Source organism: Dendroctonus ponderosae, unplaced genomic scaffold, assembly GCF_020466585.1.
Source record: "Dendroctonus ponderosae isolate FM_Combo_2020 unplaced genomic scaffold, Dpon_F_20191213v2 Dpon_F_20191213_4, whole genome shotgun sequence".
Classification (NCBI taxonomy): domain Eukaryota; kingdom Metazoa; phylum Arthropoda; class Insecta; order Coleoptera; family Curculionidae; genus Dendroctonus; species Dendroctonus ponderosae.
In genome coordinates, this window is record NW_026018611.1 from 4,121,233 (window position 1) to 4,147,163 (window position 25,931).

At 33.3% G+C, this 25,931-nt stretch overlaps 1 protein-coding gene across 4 annotated transcripts in view; it reads left to right on the top strand.

Annotated features, from left to right (window-relative positions):
• The first annotated feature begins 449 nt into the window (after window positions 1-449).
• The window catches only part of LOC109544078 (A disintegrin and metalloproteinase with thrombospondin motifs 9), a 107,208-nt gene continuing 81,726 nt past the window's right edge, over window positions 450-25,931 (top strand). For all 4 annotated transcript variants that reach the window (XM_019914109.2, XM_048665730.1, XM_019914110.2 and 1 more), the window contains exons 1-2: window positions 450-668; window positions 15,349-15,659. In XM_019914109.2, the coding sequence (XP_019769668.2) occupies window positions 15,386-15,659 (274 nt within the window). In that variant the 5' untranslated portion in view covers window positions 450-668; window positions 15,349-15,385. The remainder of the gene's footprint in view (window positions 669-15,348; window positions 15,660-25,931) is intronic.

Consider the following 25,931-nt stretch of genomic DNA (forward strand, 5'->3'; position numbering starts at 1 on the left):
AAAGATCAATTTACTTAGGTACTTACTAAATCTAATAAATTGTTCATCTGCTATACAGAGTGTTTAAAAGTGAGCAGCTTTCTTTTTGAGGAACATTTGAGGATCACTTGGAAAAAATGGTGACTAACTCAGATTAGTAGTAAAAAAAGAAGTTTTTAACCCGGTCGCAAACCCGCTATTGAAAAAAAATTTGTTCAGTTTTAGGGGCGCTACCAGTAACGTGATACGTATTAAAAAATCTAAACCTTTGGCCTCAAATGTATATGAAAGCAAACAAAAAATAAAAATGAATTAATAAGTGAAAAAGCAAGCAAAACAAGAAAAAGCCAAGAGCAGAAAAAAAGGAAATTTTTAAACAAAACACGCACTACAATAGAACCACACACTGTACGTGGTAGTGGAGAAAAAAGCTCGAGCTTATGAGATTCCCGGCAGGCCACAGTCTTCAATCTACCGCGGTTTCTCTGCTCTGCAAGTCGCGGCGATTCGCGCGAAGCCTCCGAATCCGAGCCGCGAAATTTTTAACACACGCCGGCCGGTAGTTTGTATTGCGAGCGATGTTTTTTTCCGAGGAAAATTTCGAAAGTTTTTTGATTTTCCCTTTCGACTGGTAGCCGGGATTTGGGGGCAGAGTGACGGGGCGAATCGATGATTTCTGACTTTTTCAGGTGAGTTTTTACTTCAGATAGTTCGAGTTTTTTTACGTTATTTTTGAACTGAATGTCGAAACCATAACCTTGCCTAATTTGATTGGTGATTAGGTTGATTTTACGTTCACTGGTGACGTCCGTTCAAGGTAATTTAGCAAATTTGAAAACTTTGCAAATACCGGATTTTTAAATTTTTTTGCGATTTATGAATTTTGTTTCATCAGCAGCATTCTATTGAAATTTGCGCATTTTTTTAGAGTTTTCACTACAAAACATGGCTAATTTTAGAGAGTTTTAAAAAATTTCGGTCCAGTAGAATTCTGTGCGGCAGAAAAGGATAAGATAACAGCAGAAGAATGTTCCTTCAGTACTAACTGGGTTAATTTTTGGAAAATTTTCTTTATAAAAGCGCAATTTTTTCCGAACTATAGTTGTTCACTTGACTGAAAAATTTTACTTAATTTTATAATTTCACCCATAAGAACCTATTGTTATTGTAACATTGTAGTCGATCTTAAACTGCAAACCAAGCTAAAATTTAAACTGAGATAGTTGCGAAAATGAAGCATATTAAAGGAAACCGCAAATTTAATTTCTCAGTTCACATGATTCAATTATTTACAATTATATTTAATTATTGATGAAAATCAAAAAGCGAAATAATGTTAGAAAAGATACCAAAAGTCCTTTCTTCAAATGGCTTACTTTTAAATACGGTTCGGCGTGATTTATATGCTTATATTAGAAAGAAATAATTTTATTGCGGCTAAACGGCAAAAAACAAAAATAGCGTGTTTTCGTAAATTTGCAATCTGTATATGCAAAAATGTTTTTTGGACATCAACTTTGGGCTGTTTAAATAGCACACGCAATTTTTCTCTTCATTCCTGGATTTTGCATTAAATTTCGAATTATTCGATGCCACACAGTTGACCATTTGTTCATATCGTTGACGCGTAATTTTTTTCCGAAAAGTATCACTTGCAATGGACATTTAAAAAATTAGTTTCTCAGAAACTCTTAAAGATAGCAACGTGCGCCTTTCTTCGACCGTTAGAGGAAGAAATCGGCATTCTTGTCGTTACTTTAAAGTTTTATTGGCTTCTCAGTTGCATTTTCTATGTTATCAAGTTTCAATTTTTTGTTACCCAACTGAAAACTCAGCAGCCAATAAAACTTGCTTTCAACTGCCGAAAAAGGCCATTTTTTCTTCTAAAGGCTCAAGAGAGAGAGAGAGAGAGAGAGAGAAAAAGAAAAAAACAGCTGAAAAATTCGTTTTTGCAGATTTACAGCAACTTCTTCTTGCGTCGGTTTAGAATGATGTCTTCAGATATGCCAGAATTGATTTTTCTTCTAAATCGTGTGAAATTTTCACGCAGTTACTTAGTCTCGTTTAGAAGTTAGACTTTTGTGGCAATAAGCGTGTCGTAAATGAGAAACATTTTCAGTCGATTTTCAGGGTAGATTTTGAAAATTTGCAAAAAATCAAATTGGAGTCGGTTTATAATGAATTTTTCAAGATATAAATATTGAAGAGTCTTCTATCACGTGTGAAATTTTCACGCCGCTGTTTTGTCCGGTTTGTTAGACCTTTGAAACCACAAGTGTCGAAAGTGTAAACCGACTAATTCAAAATTCAAAATTTTCAAAATCAAGCTGGTTTTCGTTTAGAATTAAATTTTCAGAATTCGGGGACTAAACTTTTTTCTGTATCCTGTGATTTTTTTACGCAGCTGCTGAATACCGTTTCTAAGTTACATTTTTGAAACGATAAACTTTAAAGAAAAATAAGCAAAACAAATTTCAAAATTTACAAGTTCCTCAAGTTCTCAAGAAATTCTGCAGATCGCAAAATTAATGAAACATAGTATTTCCAGTTTTTACAACAAACTGTTTTAAACTTTTAATTTTATTTTAACGGTAGAAAATTATTTAATTTCGTTAATAGACGCGGAAGTGCATTGCGTGATCAATTCTGTCATTATAACTGTGGCAAAATAACCACTTTATTATTAATAAAAAATGAAAACATGCCAATTTATTCTGGAATTATCACAAGTAAAACCACTGATTTTGTTCGCAAAATTTAGCGAATTTTAATAACAAACTTTGATCCAAATCATTTTCGTTTTTTATTAATTTGAAGGAAATTTAAATATTTGTAAAAATAAAGTTCTCCCCGAGCTTATAGAACGTAATGTAACGCTCACTAGATAAGCGAATAGGACAAAGCTAATTTGCAATGAAACAAAAATTAAATACAAATCAAATTAGATGGAAGAATAAGGAACTAAATAAAAATAAAATTAGTCACTACTGGCTGTGATAAGTTTATTTTATTGCCTTGGATTTTTCAAAAGCTCGATGCTTCTGTCTCGATTTCAGCAATAATTTGAAATAATCCGTTTCCTCTTGCTGTGTTCGTCAAAAATTTGAGCCAGATTTGCCCGATTCTACCTGTTATATATATTTTACAAGTTTGCGCTTTAATAATTGTATGCAATTTATTTCAATCTAAACCTAAACCACTGATTATTTTTATTTATTGCCTTTACGTAGTTTTCTTTGCGTTTTCTACATTTTAAGCAGGTTTAGGTTCGAAGCTTAAAGATTTTTTTTAAATTGTGAAAATTGTTTTTAAAAAGTGCAGTGATTTTATGTTTTTATTGTCACTTTTTCGGTTGGTCAAATGTGTACTTTTTTCGACGCAAAATGCCAAAAACTGTCTAGAAAGGATAATAATTTGAAAAATTGAATAAAATGTAAAATTTATAAAAATAAGTTTTAAGTAAGTTATTAGGAAAGAATGATCACTCACTAGGAAAAATTGTTTTCTTCCGCTTATGTACTTTAGAAAAAATAGTGAATTTTTGCAATATGAATTTGCAATTTTTAAATTGCTGCACAAGAAGGTGTAGAAACGCAATTCAATCAAAAAGCATGTAACACAGTTGCAAGAGTTGGGGTTAGGGAGTTGGGAGTTAGAGGTTTGGTGCGGGTAGTTTAGAGGGTGCAAACATTTATTTCCCTCTTATTTACTGCAAGTTATCAAAAAGTAAAGTTGTAAAAACTATGATGAATTTTCTCCTCCAATTATTAGGACATCATTTCAAGGCCCACCGCTTGTATAGAAACAAGACAAAATAATACAAATATTTTAATCTATTATTAAATTTCGTGTTTTGATTCGTTTTTTTTTAAACAGTAACAAATCGACATCAGGTGATGTTTAGGAACATTACGTAATCGTGTGTGTGTGTGTCGTAGTTCAAAAACCTCTAGCCTAAGCAATTTAAAGTTAATATGTTTTCATAAAAACCATTTGTTATATCTGATCCTACTTTTACATTAGTGTATTGGCAGATGGTATGATTTTTATTGGAATAAGACTGATTTCAACCACCGATTAGTTACCCTGCTTGCGAATTGCAATAAATACATTCGCATGCGGAAAAATTGCTCGGTGCTAATCGCAGTCATGTGCGATTCTAATTTCAGAATCAAATTCACGACGCTTTCGACCTAATTAAACCTAATTGTTGTTGGAGATTAAAAATCGCAAAAAATCATCGACCATAAAACTAATCCAGATCTCCCGAATCTTCCACGTGGATGCTGACGAAATCGTCAAGATTTGGGTGGACGTGATTGAATCGAACGATTCATATTTGATTTTTTCCAATTAAAACGACGCCGATTTTGCGCTTCAATCCATCAAAACCACCGGTTTAGAGCCTAATAAAAGTTCCCTTAGTATGGATTAACTGGATTATGCACTTTTTTAATGGTGATTTATTTCACTGAGCTGACGTAGTTTGTTTTAGTAGTAGGCGATAGGAGGGAACACAAGGCCGTTCAAGGCCTCGTAATTTTTGCATGTTTGCTTCCTTTATCTTTTCGCTGTTAGATAATCATTGTTAAGCTAAGTGTGATTCAGTGTTTGGATTTATTTGCATTCGTTTTATTTTAGACTCATTTGGTTATATAATTTGCCTATCTGATTTTCATTTGGTTCATATCGCTGAAGGTCGCCCGTTTTTTTTGTATTTTATCTGATTTTATGTGAATGAATAGGTATGATCCAAACGCTGTTACGTTATAGTTTATTTGTCTCCAATTTGTGTGCAATTATTTCTTTTAAGTTGGTTTCATTCCTTTCTTTTCTCGTTGGCTTATGTATTTTTTGAGTCTATAAATTTCAGTTCGTTTTTTCTTTTCGTTCTGCTCCCAATTTCTGTAACAATTATACAAACGTTATATTTTTAATTTTGGATCTAAAACAGTAGTTTAGTGTTTTTCATTTTTTTGTTAATTTTGCCATTAAAGATGATAATTGGTTTCTTTTCCCAAAACATTTTCTTCAATAGTTTACTCTGTCCGTAGTACTGCAACGGAAATTTAGGTTTTTCGATCAATTTAAAGACGGTAACAAAAGACTCTGCCTGTAATTGACCTAAATTATTTATTTTTATTAATTTGCCCTTTGAATGCTTTTATGAAATGTGTGCGATTTGTTTCAATTTTTGCACACGAGTGGTTTTTTAAACAGTTTATTCTGTTCTGACTGGTTCTTCTGATTCTTCTTTTTCGTTTCATATTTAGTGCTTTCTTTCGTAAATATTAATACGTTTCCCTGTTAACTGTTAATTATTCAGGCTAGAATTAAATTATGCTTCATTATCAAAAGCAAATTTGCACAATTTTTTAATTTTTATATTTTGACTCAAAAATTACGTATAAATTGGTTTCATTGTCTTCTTTGCACGTTGGTTTATGTGCTTTTTCAGTCTCTAAAAATTCAGGTCGTTTCTTGTTTTTCTCTCTGCTCCTACCTTGATTCAAACCTTTCAACAACCAACAGTTCGTCTACAAACGTAATACTATTACTTGTAATTTCTGTAACAATCATGCAAATTTTATGTTTTTAATTTTGGATCTCAAAAAATAATTTAGTGTCTGGTTTTTTTCCTAATATATCTGAACTTTTCTAATAATTGTTAAGCTTTTTGTGTTCGCCTATGTATTTTCGTTTTCTTTAATAGCTTAGTTTGTCCGTAGAATTGCAACAGAAAATTATATTTTTCGATCAATTTAGAGACGATTTTGTTTCTTTTAATGTTTCAGACGGCTTTGTGGCTGTTTCTTTCAAATACAGGCACAATTAAATTAAAAATATCATTTGAATCATTCGTCTTTTAACTGTTTTGATAAAATGCGTGTTATTTCTCTCAATTTTTACGCACAAGTTATTCTTTGCGGCTGGTTTTTCTCATTATTTTTTGTTTCACATTTAGTGCCTTCTTTCGTAAATATTAATACCTTTCCCTGTTAACTGTTAAATATGCAGGCTAGTTTTTTCCATAAATTTTAAATCATGTTTTCTTGTTCGGTATCAAAAGCAAATTGCATGAAAATTCGGCTAATTTTCAAGACAAAGCTCCCAAAATATATATAAACAAATGATTCAGCTTTAACATTTTATTATGCCCGTCTTTCTATATTGTATCAATTAACAGAATCATATTTTTATATTTTTGAAGAAACGGTGAGCTTGATGAAAAAATGAATAGGGAATAGTTTACTACCATAAAACTCTCTATATATATATTATTATAATCAATAATGAAAACAACTAATTCATTCTGTATATAATGTTTAATCGGTGTTAAATTTTATTGTGTAAAACTTTCTTTGACTTTCGCAGTTTTTATGTGTTAAATAATGTTGAAACTTTATTCAGGTTTATCTTCAATTTAACACGAATTTTTCAACCTTATAATAACTATGTTATACCTGCTTTAAAGACACAAACATATTTATTTTGTTTAGGAAAATCTGTTGGTTTTGCTATATTTGTGTTACTCCTGAACATTTGTATTTCATTTCTAAAAATATTTTGTTTTTTTTTTCTGATTTTTTTGAATAGTTTCCTATTCTTTTTCAAAAAACGAAAAGAGAATTTGATGTGCTGCAATTTTTTTTTTGCACATTTAAAGCACTAATTGGAATTGAATTTATATTTGTCATTCTCATTCACATTTTCATTTCATGCATTTAACCAGTTTTGCCTTTACGTTGTATAATTATGGTTCTGTTTCAAACTTGCGGTGTTTTACGCATGATAAAAGCGGCCAAATTATTTGATCAATTTGCATTGGTTTTTATATTTGGCATAAGCATTAACATTTCCATTTTATGCATTAAATCGGTTTTGCCTTTATTTTGTATGATTATTATTCTGTACTAAAACTTCGATATTTTGGGCCTTTTCAAAGTAACTAGATAAGGAACAAGATATAGAACAACTATAAATATCTCATAAAATAGGATGTTTATCAAGGCAATAAATGAAGATTGCAAAACTTTCACTATAAACTAATCCAGCTAGTATATAATTATATGAATTTGTTATGAATATGTTTCATTCAAAATTCCTCGAGCAAATAAAATTTGTATCCAACTAGTAATTTAAAGGTCACTGCCAACGTTCAAAATACAATAAGCAGAACATTATTTTTGGATTTATATATTTAAAATGGCCTGTGCTGTTGAACCGCGACTATCCAAATGAATTATGGTTTGATAACGAACATGAAAAAAACGCGTACAAATTAAAATTATTTATGTGCTGGTATGGACAATTAAGTGGAAATACATTAGCTGTATGTATATTGTTTTAGTGTTAAATTACTGTAATTATTAGATGTGGAGCGTCAAAATAATCACTTGCCATGCCTAAAAGTTGCCTGAGTTTCAAGGTTTAAATGGCGCCTAAATGAACATGATAATACCAATGTTGTTTTGTCTAAAAACTGCTTGATAATTTTCGTTTTTGAGCGAAAAAGTCACTTTTCTATGCAGTATTGCATCTAGGCATTATTTTCATTTCCTGTTGCTTTCACGGATTTATGCCCAATAAAATCGCCAATTGCAAAAAATTATTTACTGCTCAAATATAAAGGTAACAGTAAGTGAATATAAACTTTATCACCGGTGAGCTTTTATTATACGTCCTATTTATGACGATGCAGTAATAACTTTGTCCATTCTTTCCTGTCCTACTATTCTTGCGATCTTCCCACACACTCACACATACATACTGAAAATGTCAATTTTAATTGGCTGCAGCCACTTTATGTGCCCATATTTCACTTCCGAATGGGGAAAAATTTGATTGAGAAACCGGTAGGAAACGACACATTAATTCGCCAAATTATTCGTTTTTTTAAATCGTTTCGGGGACTTTTGAAGGAAATTTATCGGTAGGATAATTTTTTTTTGTTAGTTTTTAAAATACAATTCATCACAGTATTTGCGAAACAAATAAAAATCAGACTGTTTCATTTCAAGCAAATCTTGTTTATAGTCTGATGAAGTCGCGCGGGACACTTTGTACGCAATTTTTGTTAAATATGAACAGAAAAATGAAAGATCCTTCCAAAAATCCAATATTTCTTCTCTTATTCGCTGTATCAAACGTGCCATTTTATCATTTCCTCTCTTAGTTTTTTTATGTTGTGAACATCTTGACATTTCGCCCATAGTTGAGAAAAAAATCGCAAAAAATTCAGCAATGCGGTTATAGCAGTGAGCTTTACGGGAATAATAGAGGAAAGCCTGCCCTTTTCATTGGAGCAAACATCACTTTTCTATTTGGGCCTGTTTTAGCAAAATAAATTTTTGAAAACTGGTGTTCAGCGCAATCAAATTAAGCGCTGCACAATCAGGTGCGGGTGGTAAAATAAAAAAAAATCAGCAAATTTATCGATTGCAGAGTGAATGTCGGCACTGGTAGAACAAAGTGGATGATTAGCAGTGGCGTAACAAGCATCTTTCCAACTGGGGTGGTTTTCGTAAAATATTTTTTATCGACTTATGAAACCAATATTAACGTTCGCACAAAAAATTGCAAAAAAAAATTCAGCCATGTAGCAATAGTAGTGAGCTTTGCAGGAATAATAGAGAAAAGCTTGCCTTTTTCTCTATGATTCGAAAAGCCAATATTAACGTTCGCACAAAGTTGAGAAAAAATTCGTAAAAAAATAACCAAAGCAGCAACAAAGTTCCACTGGAGATTTTTTCTATTCATGTCTTAGAAGATATTTTCTTATTTTCTGCTTCTCCTTTTTTGGGCGCGAAATGACAAATTTTCGGCAAAAGTGTTAGTTAATTGTAGCTTCGACGTTTCTCCCCCTAAGTAAATTCCATCTTCACACCCATTTGCTCGTCGACTTTACGCATTATTCTTCCAATTGTATCAGGAAAACGTTTAAAATCATCTCAACTTCCTCGTTTTCGTTTGGTATCTTTCACCTGCACCTGATTGGAAAACTTTTGAAAAAAATGCTTAGAACTTTGATTGGTTGAATCAACGCTATTTGCCTCTCCTGTCCGCTGCTGACTTTCTATTGTAGTTAGATACAAGATAAATCTTGTTGAGAGCAATAAACTGTTATCTGTAAAGAAGCTACTAACTAAACATTGCCGGTAGCAATAACATTGAAACGAACGTACATTTCATTAAGATGCCGAGCCGAGTTTTGGTTGGTAGCGAATTTTTGGCGGTCCTTGATCTAGAAAATTTTATAGAACCAATTAAACGTTAGACGTTAGTTAAATTAGAGTCTGCCTACGCAAAAGTAAAAGGCAAGCAATAAAAGATTGCCTTTATTTTGTTGGTGTGAGTAAATATTGCTGGTTTCGTGGAAAAAAATCGGTTCACAACAGATGTGATTTTAATTTGTTCCAAGGAAAAAAGTTGCAGGTTGATATTCCTTTTATCAATTTGTAAATAAAGCTTCGTTTGAAACGAACGAGATAGATAGATGCTCCGGACTTCAGAGGTCAACAACAAAGTAGTAATTTTTCTGATTTGATTATTTGCAATTTGTCGCAGAATCATGTACAGAGCAGAATATTTATAAGCGTAAACGCACAAAGCCTTTAAAAGGCACTGGCAATGTTAATGCTCTTTCTATATTCGGTTAGAGGCAGTGTGCGACTAGCCGATTATACTAAACAAACCAATTTTCTAACGTAGCATTAAAATCCAATTTCATCAATTAAACTTTAAAAGGTCGTCGTTTCAGTCTGTCGATAATTGGCTGTTTGCCTGTGTATAGGAAATGTTAAAATAATAGGGATAATTTTATTATGATTGCTAATATCTACCACATACACATGGCTTTATCGAGCTGCTTTTTTTTACAAAAAAACAGTTTGATTTTTTGCAAGAAATGTAGGATTGTTTAAAGCGTTTCAGTTATAATAAAACTGTTCTAAAAGACTGAAAATTTGCGCTCAATAATTTGCAATATTTGCCGTATAAACTCCAACATTGCGAAAAGGCAAACGAATGGCAATAAATTAAGAAAATTGTTAAAGAACACTAAATTTGTGAATTTTGAAAAAAATCATTTATGTTACAACGCTTGGCAAATAACAAAACTCAACTAACTTTTACAAAATATCACTTTTTATTTATTGGTTCGCTTCCGAAGCGAATATACCGTTGAAGATGGTAACCATGCGAGCTACCGAAACATCAGGACCAAATTCAGTCAGTTCCTTTATTTTGCAAGTTAGCTGAGTCTCCCTTTTCCCTTTTCTTACTTAATATTTTCCGGGTATTTTTCTGTTTTTTTATATCTTCTTTACCGTCTTGACTTGCAACTGCTCAACAAAATCAACGTGACTCTGCCAAATCTAGCCCAATTTTGAAACTGGATAAATTCTGATTGCTGCGAGCGATTTTATTTCTGTTTGAAACGTTATTTAGTGCGATTCTTGTTAGTTGATGTTTTTGCAAAAAAAATAGTGCCTCAGATAAGTTTGCAGGTAGCAAATGAAACAATGCAAATTTCGTGAAAGTTCCACATGCTCTCAGTTGGACAAAAAACACGTTTTGTTGTATTTCAACACCACATACATTAAGATTTTTGTCAACTTTTTCTTTTTATTACTTAATAATGCGCGAATATTTTTCTGCTTTTCTATGACGTTGTTTACTTAGAGCCGTGCAAATCATATATTTATGTATTATGAGGGACTTTATTTGCGGACTTCTTTCGTATTTGAGAAATTTGCGTCAATTATACAATTAAAACTGTAACAATTTTGGAAAAAAGATAAATTAGAACGATTAAATTGGATAAATACATATTGAAAACGCTGTAGTTTTGTGTCAAGGTTGAACCGTTTATTTCAGAAAATGTTTGTCATTAAATCTTGTTTTACGTGAAATCTTGTGTGGAAGATTGAAAGGAAATTTTTCCAATAACTGTATAGTTTTTTGGATTTTGCTTTCAATTTTAAACAGCCCTCAATTGAAAATTGTTAACCTTTTTCGAGTTTTTGTCCGAAAACCTGATTTTTTCGTTAAAGTTCATTTTTTTTTCAGCCGAATTTTAGTAAAACGTTGTCTCCAAATCACCAGTTTTGGAAACATTTAACATTTACTGACTTAGTGCGAGACAGTCTATCCGCACCAATGCCTTTTAAAATATGCACATATACATTATTGTCGCTTTACATTGAAATGGATCCAAAAAATGATACGTCATGGACTGATAACGGAAATTATCCTCGCAACAAACATTACGAACGAAATTAACTATAAAATCCTGCCAATGACGCAATATTTTCACTTTTTGTTTAAAGTACTTCAATTCAGGCACGCTTCTGGCATGCAAAACTGCAAGCTGTGTGAGTGTTATTTTCAGGCTGAACCCAGCTAATCGAGGGTTAAAAGGTCCTGGGGGTGCCTGAGACTAGCAAATCTCCAAATCCGCACCTACTTACCCCAGAAATATTCTGCGAAAAATCGATGAAAAAAAAACATTTTCCACTAATTGAGAGTATTTGTTAGTATAGTCATTCAATAGTTTATTGGTTATAACTATTAATGTTGTGGTGTAACTTGACAACATCATTTAGGTTAATGGGTTATGCATGTTTGTAGTGGCTCGTGGTCAGGCGTGAGATAAACGTGGTAAATTGTTGTTTATTTTGCATAAATTGCCGTTTAATTAAATAAATATCAATTTTTTGGGCCTGCATAGTTGGGTGTGGTGGCCAAAATGCTTGTGGCTCTATCTGAAACAACGTTAACATAATGGGCGAATTAAGTCATAAAATTCAAATTGCACGCTTGAATATGACTTAATTGGTAACGCCCGAACGAGGCAATGACAAATTGGGCTAATCTGGGTGGTTTTATTCACTTTGATTTTTACCCTTTTCAAGCCTTTTTTCGTTCCTGCTCTAAATAGCAAATATATCAAAATTGTTTTTCGGTATTAAAGTCAGTGAAAAATGTCAATAATTTGCCTGATATTAAAACAGCAGTAAATGTCAACTAATAGCAGCGAAGCTTGTAAATTGAAGCAACTTTTACTAGCAGAAACGTTTTAAGTTACAAAAGTTACACAGGTTTTACGAGCGTGTGTGACTCGAAAGTAACAAAAACCGCTGGGTGGCTCTAAAAGTGTCCCAATTTTATTGAAGGATTATTTCTTCATTCAATAAACTAACTGTAAACTAGCATTTAAAACGTAAGAAGCTGCAAGCAAAGCTTGTTAACATGTGAGTGTTAAATTTTATTTTGCAATCTATTGTTTAAGCGCAAGTAGTTCTAATAGTAAAATGGTAAACGGATTATCGGTTTTGTTGATTTTGGTCAAATTTTCTCAGCCTTGACTGGTGTGAAAAGTGTTCTTGTGAATTGAGAAAATCTTCTGAATAACTGACGATTATCAAAAAACTTTTGTTGAAAGTCTGAGTTAAGAAATTTTATTTAAAAAAATTATAAATGTCCATTTGTTTCATGTGCGCTTAATATGACATATAACTTTCTGAAGTCTTGGAAAATCTAAAATTCTTCAGCTGTACCTCTTTAGTTGCCACCAGTTTTTTTTATCTTAATTTGCGTCTTTTCCGCATCGTTTTCTTCAACGTTTTTCTCCTTTAATTAATTAAAAAAAACGTACAAATTTGTAAGTTGTTAAGCAGCATTCGAGTTTCCTTCCTTGCTTTCTTCCGACGCCTTTTACCTTTTTTTTTTGTTAACATTCTAATATTCTTTACGTCTAATCGCATGGAGAGAGTGAACTATCAAAAATATAGTGACCAGTAACCAGAAAACTGACACATTTGTTAAACAAATAAAAATCATCGCACTAATAATTATCAGTATTTGACAGTAACTGAAACTAGTAACTTTTTTCGGGGTTTTAGAGCTGAAAATCTCACAGTTTTTAGCAATGACGGTGAAGGATTCTTTTGGTTGAGGAATATTAATGCAACTGAACACTTGAAAGAATCAGCCAATTAAAAACATTCCAAAAAATTTAGATAGCAATAAATTTGAATTTACGAAAATGTGTAACAAAGCTATTTTTGGATTTGATGAAAACAGCAAATTTCCTCAGTTTGCCAAGTTTAACGGCATAATATTGAGAGACTTTTACGTTATTACTGAAACACTATCAGCTCGATATCTGCGGAAATTACTCGATTAATTAAGCAAGTAACGCACGTTGCGCTACTGATCGAATTAGGTTCGTTAACCCAATGATCATGAACTTGCCTTGGCTTATACCGATTTGGGTTTAATTACTGGCGAATTGAATTTAAGCCGATTTCAACACGTCTAGCCAGATAAAAAAAAACTGCACAAACATTTACGCTTTTCGGTTTATGGGGGGCTTCTTACGCAACTGGGCAAACCGGTGCTAAAGTTATCTGTTTAGTTAGATAGTTTAGATAGTATCTGCTATCTGGGTGTATCAAATGGATGTAGATTCAAGCAATGAGGATTTTTTTGTTTCAAAAAACAGGCACAAACAACACTAAAACTATTGACTTTTTTAACAAAAAACGTAAAAAAAGTATCTACAGCAGGAAATCTGCCCAAAGCCAAACTTATTTGAAATCTGCAAAGCAAAGAGAGAAAACTATAAAGAATCCATAAAACTCCTTGTTTGTCGGAAAGCTAAACTCAGTTCAAGCTAAAAGATTGCTAGATTAGAGATCATTCTTACTAGCTGTTTGCAAGCTGGCGCCCCATCCTCCATTTTCTATCCATTCATTCGCAAAAAAATTCTAAATTTGCAATCTCAGAACGCGATTCACACGACAGAAAGGATTATGGACCGATTTCGTCCACTGTCGGTAGCAAACTAAATATTCATAAATTAAAAAAAAAAAACATATTTTTGTAGAACGCATTAAGACTTGCTGCCTTTGCTGGTTCATTAACGCAAAATTCACCTTTTCTGCATTCTGCTGCAGAAGTTGGTTTTTAAACCAAGCAGATTCGTGGCCATTATTTAACCAAACAGAAAAGTACACTGCTCACATGGCATTGGCAAAATGGAAAATTCGTCCACCTTCAACAGCATTTGACTTTTTCAAAATATAATCTAATTCGAGTTGTGTAGAAAACCCACATTTTTCCTCGCAGTGTATTTTAATCGAATCAAACCTAATTAACAGACGATGATTTATGAAGCGATGAGCCCTTAATTAATACAAATCTGTGATTATAAATAAATGCTATTATCGAAGCAATTGGTTAATTTTCCGCAACGAATTAATCCGTTTAATATGCTGCTGTGTTTTTATAACGCAAAGATAAAAGGTGAATTCATCAGCACGCTGAAAGTAGGTTTTAAGTTGTTTAATAAAAACTTCAAGATTGATTATCCATGTTCAGTCTTTGATCTCGGTTCGCAAATGCGTCATGTTGGACTCATTTGGCACTCGGATCAACCTCAATATTGATAGAATTTTATTAAAGTTTACGGCTTTTTCTTCAACAATCCAAATATATTCTGGATGAATTTTGCCACAGTCGTTAATATTGGGAATTAATTTTCGATTAAATTCACGCAACCTAATTGATTACACAAGTAGGTTAAGGTTCTGGCGCATCCTAGAAAAAATCTACTGGCTTGTTTTGATTGATTCTGGGTAAACTTCGCTAAAATTGTTTAAACATTTATCGGTTTCGGGTCAACATAAATCTCTCTCTGCCTGAATGTTTCAATAACATTTCCATATTTTACATGCTGCATCGTGCATTAAAACAGTATGGGTCATGTGTCGTATATGTGGCCAAAATATCATTCTTATTATCTACCTTAATGCCCTATTGTTCAGTGAAATGAGCATTGTAAGTTTCGTTTCAACGTGGCCCCCCATATCGGCTCATCCATTCACAGTATTGTATTCGGCAGTTAAGCTCACAGACATAAAAACTCACTGTAATTCGCCTTAAAATTACGATTTTTGTTCTTTTTTTTCTGTGTTGAATTACCGAACAAAGGCGTTATTGTATGACGTGGGTCATTTGCAAGTTGAGGACTTTTAAATGAAGGAAGTTGTGCAAAATTAAACAGAAATCCAACTGATTTGAAAACACAAAATTTATAACAATCTCAATTTGAAAATTCATAACTTTCATATTGCTTTGCGACCAATAGTTAGCAGTCTAAGTTCAGCTTTTATTTATAAAATAAATTTTTGTTTTTGTCTTGTGTATTGTTTCTGGCCTCCTTTTTCATAAATTTCAATTCGACTTTAATCAAAAATTCCTTTATTGCAAACGTAAACATGTTAATTTTTAAACTGGTTTTGAAACCAAGTACACCGATTTATTTCAATGTTTTTGACTTTAATTTTTTCGTTTTTTTTTTAGATTTATTTGCTGTCTTTCTGATTGACAGTTGGGAGAAATGTCAAGACGTCGGTGTACGTCAGCAATAGCGCTCGGCGCAATAGTGTTTTTGTGCGCAACCGTGATAATTGTGTGGGTGCAGTTTAGTCAGGGCGCATTTGATAAACGACGGCTTAGCGATGATGCTAATAATAGTACGGCCCTGCATTTTGGGACGATGATGCAAGAAACCACCTCAAAATCGATCAAGCCCGTCAAATTTCAATCGGTTACATTTGAGGCCGATATGAGTGAGGAGACGAAAGCCAAACCTACTCCACATAAAAAGAAAGGTAAGAGTTTTTTTGTGCCGCTTTATGTGTTTTAACTTAGTTTTTATTCAAACGTTATTTTTCCAAAAATTGAGTTTGTTTAAACTTTTGGATAAAAACTCTACTGCAAAGTTTGTCGGAAAAATACTGAGCATTTTGTAGCAATTTGTGATGCTATTTGTTTCCTATTTCTTCAACTCTTGCTCATGATTTATTTCCAAATCAATTGGTGATCTGATGTTTTATTTTATGATTTTTGCCATTCTTCCATTATCCCACATTTATAAATCATTTTGATTGAATGGTAAATGGGAAAGTATTTGCTATTCAATCACAATGATTTATAAATGTGGGATTATGGAAGGAATGGGAAAGTATTTGCTATTCAATTACAATGATTTATAAATGTGGGATAATGGAAAGACGGGATGAATGAAAATGAAAAAAATAATAAAATAAAACATCAGAACACCAATTGATTTGGAAATAAAACATGATCAAGAGTTGAAGAAATAGGAAACAATTAACATCACAAATGGCCACAAAAAGCGAAGCATTTTTAGTCTTTTTCTGGTCTTTAGAACGTACAATTTCTAAAATTCAAGAAATTTCCATATGTAGAGCAGTCGATTGTCAGGGTAAATTTTGAAAATTTAAAAAAATTTGAGCTAACGTCGGTTTACAATTAATAATGTACATTTTTTTTATTATTTGGACTTTTGGACAGTTACTAGTCCCATTTAAACGTTATACTTTTGAGACATTAAAAGTGTCGTAAATGAGAAATAGCCGATTTTCAGGGTAGATTTTTAAAATCTGCAAAAATTCAAGTTGGGATCGGTTTAGAATTAAATTGGAAGGATTTAAAGACTGAAGTTCTTGATATTTGGTCACGTTTGGATCTTAGACTTTTGAGGCGATGAACGTGTCACAAATGAGAAACAGTCGATTTTCAGAGTAGACTTTAAGAATTTGCAAAAATTCTAGTTGGTGTTTAGAATCATATTTTAACGACTTGAAGTCTCTGTGGTCCTTTGGATGTTAGAATTTTCAGATCGCAAACATGTCGAATGACAAAACACTCGGTTTTCCGGTCATAATTGCAAAATTTACAAAAACTCAAGCTGGAGTCGGTCTTGAACGATATCTTCAGAATTGAAAAACTGAACGATCTTCGATATTCCCGATGTTCAGGGTACATTTGAAAATATTCAGAAATTGAAGGTGGTGTCGGTTGAGACTCAAATTTTGAGGACTTTGAGTCTAAATGTTCTGCTATTGTGTGTGAAATTTTGAAGGAGCCGTGTGGTCCCGTTTGAAAGTTACAATTTTCAGACTCCAAGCGTGTCCAATGAAAAATTGGTGATGTTCTGACCATAATTGTAAAATTTTTAAAAACTCAAGCTGGCGTTAGTTTAGAACAATTTCTTCATAATTGGAAGACTTCTGATTGATCCTTCTTCTATATCATTTGAAAATTTCAGGCCAATGGTTTGGAAATCATACTTTTGAGGCGATAAACGTGCCATAAATGAGAAACAATCAATTTTCAGGGTTGATTTTGGAAAAATTGCAAAAATTCCAGCTGGGGCCGATTTCGAATGAAACTGTGAGGACTTGAAATCTGAAAGTTCTTCTATCATATGTAAAATTTTGAAGGAATTGTGTGGTCCCGTTTCCAAGTTGGACTTTTCAGACTTCAAGTGTGTCCAATGGAAAAAAGTCGATTTTCTGGCCGCAATTTTAAAATTCGAAAAACTCATGCAAAAATTCAAGCTTGCGTCGATTTAGCATTAAACGTTAAGGACTTGGACACTGGTGCCTTTTCGAAAAAATCGATTTTTCGGCCATAATTGTAAAATTTATAAAACTTCAAGCTGGTGTCTGCTTATAATGATCATCAATGATCTGAAAAGAAAACCTGGGCGAGGAAAACCTGAATTAAGCTTCAATACTCTACATTTCCTCATCGAAGCCCTTTTCGAACGTAAAACCAACTGGTAAAACCCTTTAGTCCAGAATTAATCTCCCCAAAGAACAATGGCAAATATCGGAGATAATTCTGTATATTCTGTATTAGTACGTGCGTCAATGTGCTTCTGTTCTGGTGGCTAGTTTAGTCACGATTTCCACCTGATTTGTCGCATACATTTCCCATTGTCGTCGTCGTCGTTCCACCATAATAAATTACACTAAAAATACCACATTGACGTGCATTAAAACCCAAATTAGTTTCGCAGTTCTACCTTAAAGTAGTAGTTAGTAGTAGTAGCGGGGGTAATTACATGTTTAATGGGTTCGTTAACACCTCCCTGTCTAACCGATCGTCTGCCTGAACGAATTCCGGACAAATTGTTCGACTGGCTTTGCCAATTTCAATTTGAGAGGTCAATTTGCAACATGGTCTCGTTGAAAACAATAAATCATAGTTTTAAAAATATCCACACCGATTAGTTATCAATGGGTGTTTATAAGCAGGCACGTTGATTGCTCTAATGCGAGGGGCGATGCTGGAACGAATTTCGAAAATGGTTTTTCAGTGCTAACTGTTTGAAAAAAATTCTCATTTTGCTGTCGGTTTTTTGAGCAATTGTTTCAATTTAAAATTGAAAATTCCCTCATACTTCAGGCATTTTAATTCAAACCATTCCAATTCAATCAGTTCCCTATTGAGGCACACCTTTTCTGTTGTTTTTCAAAAACAAGTCCAATATAAAAGTGCAAATATTGAACGATTTTACAATTACTTCGTCATCGCTGATGTAACACGATGATTGGTTAAATGCTGGATATAAATGGTGCAATCAGTTACAATCGTTGAAAGAGCAGCGAATTGTTATTAGTATGTTAATATGTTGAGCAAATAATGACTTCTGGAGGCTCTTCTGCATTTTTAAGTGGACATTTTGGTTTAGATATAAAAGGTAGAAAAACCCGAATTAAGATAAAATAGTAGTTGGTCGACCAGGGACATCGAAAGCAAGTTGTTTCAGTGGCGGGCAGAATTTCGTGCTTTAAATATCAATTATTAAAAAAAAAACAATGCTCCAATCGCATTTACAGCCCACGTTTATACGTAAGCTCTATATCGTCCTAGATACATTGAAGCCCCTACTATTATGTAATATACGGAGTGAGCTCTAATAACTATGGCTTCTAATTGTTGAACTTTGAACATTTTTTGCGCGGGTTTTCATTTGCGCCTCATGCTCTTCTGAAGCTCGCTCCGGAAGAATCACTCTAGATGACCGAATGTGGGTTCTAGAAACCCACAAAGGAGGATGCAGTGTATATGTGTTCTGATCGTCGTTTGGTTCCACTCACTGGTTCCTTCAAAATGAATTATTTCACTTTCTTCATATCAACTTTGAGCGCGTTTTCTTTTACGCGCCATGCCCTTCTGAAACTCGCTCCTGAAGAACCGCTTCATATATCCGAATGCGGGTTCCAGAAACCGAGAAACGAAAATCCATTCTATTCGTGTTCTGATCATGAGTCGGTTCCACTCAGTGGCACCTTCAAAATTGATTCTTCCACTTTGAACATTTTTTGCGAGAGTTTGCTTTTACGCATCATGCTCTTCTCCAACTCGCTCCTGAAGAACCACTCCAAATATCCGAATGCGGGTTCCAGAAACCAACAAAGGAAGACTGATGTTACTTGAGTGCTAATTGTTGTTGGGTTCCAGTCACAAGTTCCATAAAAAAAATCCCTAAAAACTTTTTTTTTCGCGAAGTTTCATTTGAGCATCATGCTCTTTTAAAGCTCGTTCCTCAAGAACCACTGGAGGTATCCGGATGCAGGTTCTAGAAACCGTCAAGGGAAAATGCAGTGTATTTATGTTCTGATCGTGGTTTGGTTCCTTTCACTGGTTGCCTCAAAATTAGTTCTTTAACTTTGCACATTTTTTGGGGCGCGGGGTTTCATTCACGCACCATGCCATTCTGAAGCTCGATTCTGAAGAACCACTTCAAATATCTGAATGATGGTTACATCAATTGATGCCGAAAATTTCACATTATATATGGATATATATTATTGAAAAGGATTTATTTTGAGTTTCCGAAAAAAAACCTGAAAACTCACCCTGAAACAGTCGGGAACATTTTTTATCGATTTCTTGTGGTTCAGTTGCCTACCAAGTGTAGGTGTGAAAATTGCGTATTTTTGCTAACAAATATTGCTTCTGACTCTCATAAAAGTATGCAAATTAGCAAGGTCGTCTCAAGGTAGACGTGCTAGAGACGTCCAAATCTATTCGAACATGTGAAATCCAATCTATAGCTCGTTGGCAAGGTTGTTGCTTGACATCTTCATGAAAAAGTATTTTATTTGCACGATTTATTGCCTTTGATTCGTGCTGCGGTTGTTATGATTTAATGGCAGGTTGTTACAGAGCAAATTTGCAACAGAATAAAAACACTTTAATTTTTTCTCAGCTAAACCAAATATTTTAAATCGACTGACGTCGAGTTTAGTGATTAATTTTCCATCAGTCGTCAACGAGAGTCACATTTTGGGCGTGCAAGCCAAAAGAAAAATAAAACCGAAAATAAAACATTCTCACGATTAAGGCAGGCGTAAGACAAACAAATGGTGTTGAAGGATGTGAAGTATAAGTAACCACTCTCTGGTGATTCGAAAAAAGCTATTTGTCTTAAGCATTCCTCTCAGTCAATGTCGGGGTCATTGTCACTGGGTCAATAGGAGCTAAAACGGGGGAAAAGTTCTACAAACTGATGAGCAATTTTGCATTGGAATAGAAAAAAATCACTTTTGCTTTCATTTGCTCACATCTAGTTTCCCGATTCTAAGCTGGCCATTTTAAATTCCATGACCTGGAGTTGGAAAAGTTCTGCGGGCATTTAATCTCGGCCGAATCTGCGTCCATCTGGTTTGCATTTTTTTTCCACTTTACGTTCAGTTTTGTAACGAGCATTTCAGCCAACAGACAGACAATGTGTTGTTCGCAAAAACGCAAAATCCCATGCGTTCGCTTTTTCATTGAATAAAACCACTTCATTCAGAATTAATCACGATAGTGGGTTAAGCGACTACCATTATTGTCTTCGGTTGTCAAGGTTTGTTTATTGGTGGGAGATCTATTGTTTATTAATTGTTAAGTTTAAGTCGCTTGAAAGCAGCAAGGTGTGGGGAGAAGACAGGATTTATTGATTCATCTGATCGATTTATTCGGATTTGCGTCTCAATGAGATTCTTTAGCTTTTGTTCTCAATGTTCTTTTATTTATTTGTATCTATTTTAGTTATCATCTGTATGAAATACACAACTTCCTCATAGAGCACATCACTTTTAGATTTGTGTGTTTTAACAGTGTTTTAGGGGAAATAGTAATATTAATAACATGCACAGCACAAAAAACTCTGTGCATAAACTACACATTTATTACTGAGTAATCAGTCAAAAAACATTTTTACGTAATGAAAATGAAAACAAAGAGTTTGACAACTTTTAAGACAAAATGTGCTTGAGAAAACTGCTGGATTTGAATTGAAGGAAAACTGCCTTTTGAATTTTAAGAAAAGTTTTATAAAATTAACTATAAAAATGGCTTTAGTGGTTCATGGAGCTTTTGCCATTATTCTGTTAGATGTTTGTTCACTCTCATCTGCTCTTTGTTTTCGATAATCACTCAAGATTTTATTCAACGCATTTTTCTCAAAAATTTTGCTGTTTTTAAGCAGAAATAGTTTCAAAGTAACGTAGGCTTAATTTTCAGCTTTCACATTTTTAAGATCAGTTAAAATACTGTTTTCAAATAATGATGAAGACAACAAATTTGAATGTGAAATATTATTGAGAAAACGGTTGAACTTGAATTGAAAGAAAATAGCGTTTTTAGATGATTGTTTCAATAAATTTCAAGAAAAATTGTATAGAAGAAACTAGAGCGATTTGCATTTGTGGTTTATGGAGTTTTTGTCATTGTGGGGTGCAAAATTGTCTTTGTTTGTAAAGTAAGTTTTGCACTCTCATCTGCATTTAATTTTTCGATAATCACCTAAAATTTAAGTGAGCGTATTTTTCTAAAAAAATATAGTGTTTTTAGGCAAAAATTTGCAGTAGCGTAAGCTTAATTTGCACCTCTTGCTTTTCAAAATCAGTCAAAATACAATTTTGATGAAGGGCGATTGAGAAACTGTTGAATTAGAATTGAAAGAAAATGGAGTTTCAAATTATTAGTTGAATAAATTGGATGGAAAATTTTATAGAAAAAACTGGAAGAAATTGCTTTTGTGGCCCATGGAGTTTTATCATTATTCGGTTATATGTTTGTCTTTAAAGTAAGTTTTTCACTCCCTTCTGATTTTTATTTTTCGATAACCACTTAAGTTCTAAATTTGTAAGCGTACCTTTCTAAGAAAATAAGCTGTTTTAGGAAAAATACGAAGCTTAATTTTGAGTTGTTGCATTTTTAAAGCTGAGTTTTAAAAATGCGTTTTAAAAACTGTTCATCGCATACAAAAGCTTTAAAAAACATCGATCGATTGATCCTTGTAAACTTTATTTATGTGACAAAAATTTACCTAAACTCAGTTAGACAGAGTTTCAACATTTTACCAGGCTCGGTATATGTAAAGTGTTTACAAAAATGCAGTTCTTTGAATAATTAAGAACGAAGCCTACACTAAACTTGGAGTATGGAAAGAATAATAAATGGAAGTATAATTTAACACATTTTAATTGTTATTATATGCAGAGTGGTCGTCACGTCTCAGCCATTGATTAGCAACAAATTTAATTTGACTTGCTATTGGAAACATTTGTATCTTTTTGGTTTCCTTTCATTGAATATTTTGGGCATTTTATGTGGAATTTTTGCCACAACTTGTTTTTATTTAAACTACATTTTCAGGCAAAAAATAATATTTATATTAGTACCGGACAAAGGCAATTATTCCACTGAAACTTTCGAAAATCTCTAGTCAATTTTTTGACATATTTTACTTCATTTTGCTTGTAGATGCTAAAACATGTTACATCAATCTTGAATTTTTTCATTACGTAATCACTCTGTACGCTTTGTGTTTTTTTTTTTCATTTTAAATGTTGACTGATTTTTAAACAGCAAATTGGATTTAAAAAATGTATGGCTTTTGTGGTGAGAAAGTGAATAAATCGTTCATGGATAAATAGAAAAGCTAACTATATTTCGCGACTGGACTGTAAAATTTTTATGGTACACCGTGTGGTGCCCACACATTGCAAAAATAGGAAGACATTAACATTATGAGAATCTGCCAACAATAAAAATAGAAAATCCAACTATTCAGTACACTGCCTCATATTATATGACCCATATTCGAGTATGAAACATCGGAGGATTTAGAAAACGTTTTTTTTACTGTAGAGTTATACCTATCCTGATTTCAAAGTGCGGCCATAAACAATTCATTCAAGTTTCCTTGTTTTCCCTTAGTCAACAGTTGAACGCACAGGAAAATCTTCCATAGTTTTTGTGTAAATCTCGAGATGTAGGTACTTTCATAAATCTTCAGAAAACAGGTCTGCCTACACAGGTTTACGATTCGCGCAGAGAAAAGACGGAAGTAAATGAAAATGCTAAATAAATCCGGTGGTGTTTATTATTTGTTTACGGCTATTGTCAGGTTCGTTGCAAATATGCAAATGATCCCTATAAATGCTGGTTGGCTTAATGGGTATCCACTCGTCGATAATTGTGATTTGCGGTACTTTTTCTGCCAGAAAAATCCAACTGTGTTCTTGCCATAAATGGCTTCTGACGAGAAGAAAAAACGGCGTGATTGAACCCAGTGAAACAAAAGAGGAAACGATGATGGTATGTTGGCGTCATCCGTCATGCCATGGGCCTATTTTGCAAAAGCAATTATTCAAATCATCATTAGATTCTAAATTTAGAAATTCATTTTCAAAATCATTATAACGCCGAACGCAAGGTCGCTTTTGGTACGCCCACAAAGAGCGATCATTTTTTCCAAGGTATTTATCATGCCATATTTCATGAAATGTTTGTGAACGCCCTGTATGGGTAGAACTCATTACTTCTTTTCGCTTTATTTCAATTCGAGTAAATGAACTTGTTGCCAGCGTAGCGATGGTGGGTGGACCCTAGGATGATTATTCACATAGCTGGAAAAATATTTGTTTTGCCCGCCAATTCCTTTTGCAGGCTATTTTTCTAAAATTCGCCTCTATGGAACAAGCTGCGCTTGCAACTCGGGCTTTTCACGGTTGCATAAAAAGATTCGCTCTATGGCCTTCGGTAGTATAATTGCAATAAATGTTCTTAGTAGGTTTTTCGAGTTTTTCAAACTTTGATCACAAACGACGTTTTGCAGGCGATTTTTCAAAAATTCTTTTGTCTCAAATAATTTTCGTTAGGCACGTGCCCTTTTTGCTTACGGCTAGAGAAAGTTTCACAATATAATTGCGAGAAGTGCAATTGCACTCAGTGTTTTCAGTAACTTAAAAAAAAAATTCATAGTTTGGTTACCAACGACGTAACTTCCTCTAATTCATTTGCATGCTATTTTACAAAAGCTAATTTCTCACAAACAAAATTGCCCTTTATCTCCTTGTATAACGTAAATATTGTTTAGTTGCGATTGGTAAAATTTTCGAATTTGCCTGTTTTCCGATAATTCATTTTGCAGGTTGCAGGCCATTTTTCAACAAATGATTTTTCTCAAACTAGTTTTCTCCCAACTTGCTCTTTCTGATATTCTGTAGAGAAATAGTTCCTTTATAAGAAGCATAATGGCACTCAATGATGTTAGTCGATTTTTGGAAAATTTCAAAATTTGATCACAAACGTGTTTTTTCAGATCAATTTTGTGGGCTATTTTGGAAAAATGAATTTTACTCAAAGTTGTCAAAAGCGTTGTGCTAGGAATGTATTTCTGTTTAAGGCAAATAGAGAAAACCTCACGTCTTCATTTCAAGAAGTGTAATTGCAATCAGCGTTTTTTTTTAGTAATGTTTTATAAAATTTGAAAATTTGGTCGCCAACGGCGTCTTTCGTCCAACTCATTTCTGCAGATTATTTTTCAAAAACTCATTTCTCACAAACGGTCTCTTTGCCTTTGAATACAGCAAATCTTACTATATAACTCCTTAGGTAAATGTTAGTTTGGGTCAGTTTAATAGTTTTTTAGAAATTTTGAAAATTTGGCTGCTGACGATCTCCGACAATGAATCTTGCTGGCCATTTTGGAAAAAGTAATTTAGCTCTAACCAGTTGCATAGAGCAATATTTGCTCTATAAGAAGCATAATTATGATTGCATGATTTCAGTAGTTTTTCGAAAATTTTCAAATTTTGATCACACACGATGTTTTTTCCGCCAGTCCATTTTGCAGGCCATTTTTCAAAATTAATTTTACTCGAAAAAGTTTTGGTAGGAACGTAGTATTTTTCTGACAAATAGAGACATAAGTGAAATTTCAAACAGTGCTTTTTGTAATTTTTTACGAATTTTCCAATCCATTTTTAAAAAATGATTTGCGGTCAAACAAGTTTTGTTTGCGGGTTTTCCCCATAGCAGAGAGCAAACTTTGCTTTCGGTATTTGATTTTTTGTTAATTATAAACTGTGATTTAACCGCCTGCAGAACTGCAAATAAAACATTTTCATTTGTAAACCTCAATGAAACATTAACTTTCAAATAAACAGGATATTCAATTTTCACGTGAGTCAAGTTGCTAAAACCGCGCAAACCTATTTTTGTTTCAACTTTACTGTTTTTTTTTAGCTAAACTATATCATCAGTTAATCTCCTAGTCGATCTATATATAATTTTTCGGGGACTTCGTCATTGAATGAACATTGAAAGACAACTGAGCTCATGCACCCACTTGTTCTGTTTTGTTTCAAAACAGATCAATGACTGGGTGGTTTCAACTTCGTACTTGTACTAAATCGTTACATGATCTCGACGTGTGTCTCGTTTTAACGATTCACGAAAACACACTTTATTTCCACATAAAGACAGGTGTGGGCGTAGCCAAACACTTAAACAACCACTAGTCGGATTATGTAGTACTGGTTTTTGTTAGCGGAGAATTAAACCGTGCAGTTTCCTCATTGAGTGGAAATTAGATCAAGATGCTGACAGAAAACATGATATTCGGATGTTTGACCTGAAACTCAGACTAATGGTCTATTGCGAAGTTTGCATTCAAAAGTTTTGCTGCCAGAAATTAAAAAAAAAATAATTTCTTGTTATTTAGTGCGAGAGTCTTATGTGTAAAACTGTTATTTTGACGAAACCGGCTACTGAAACAGAGCCAC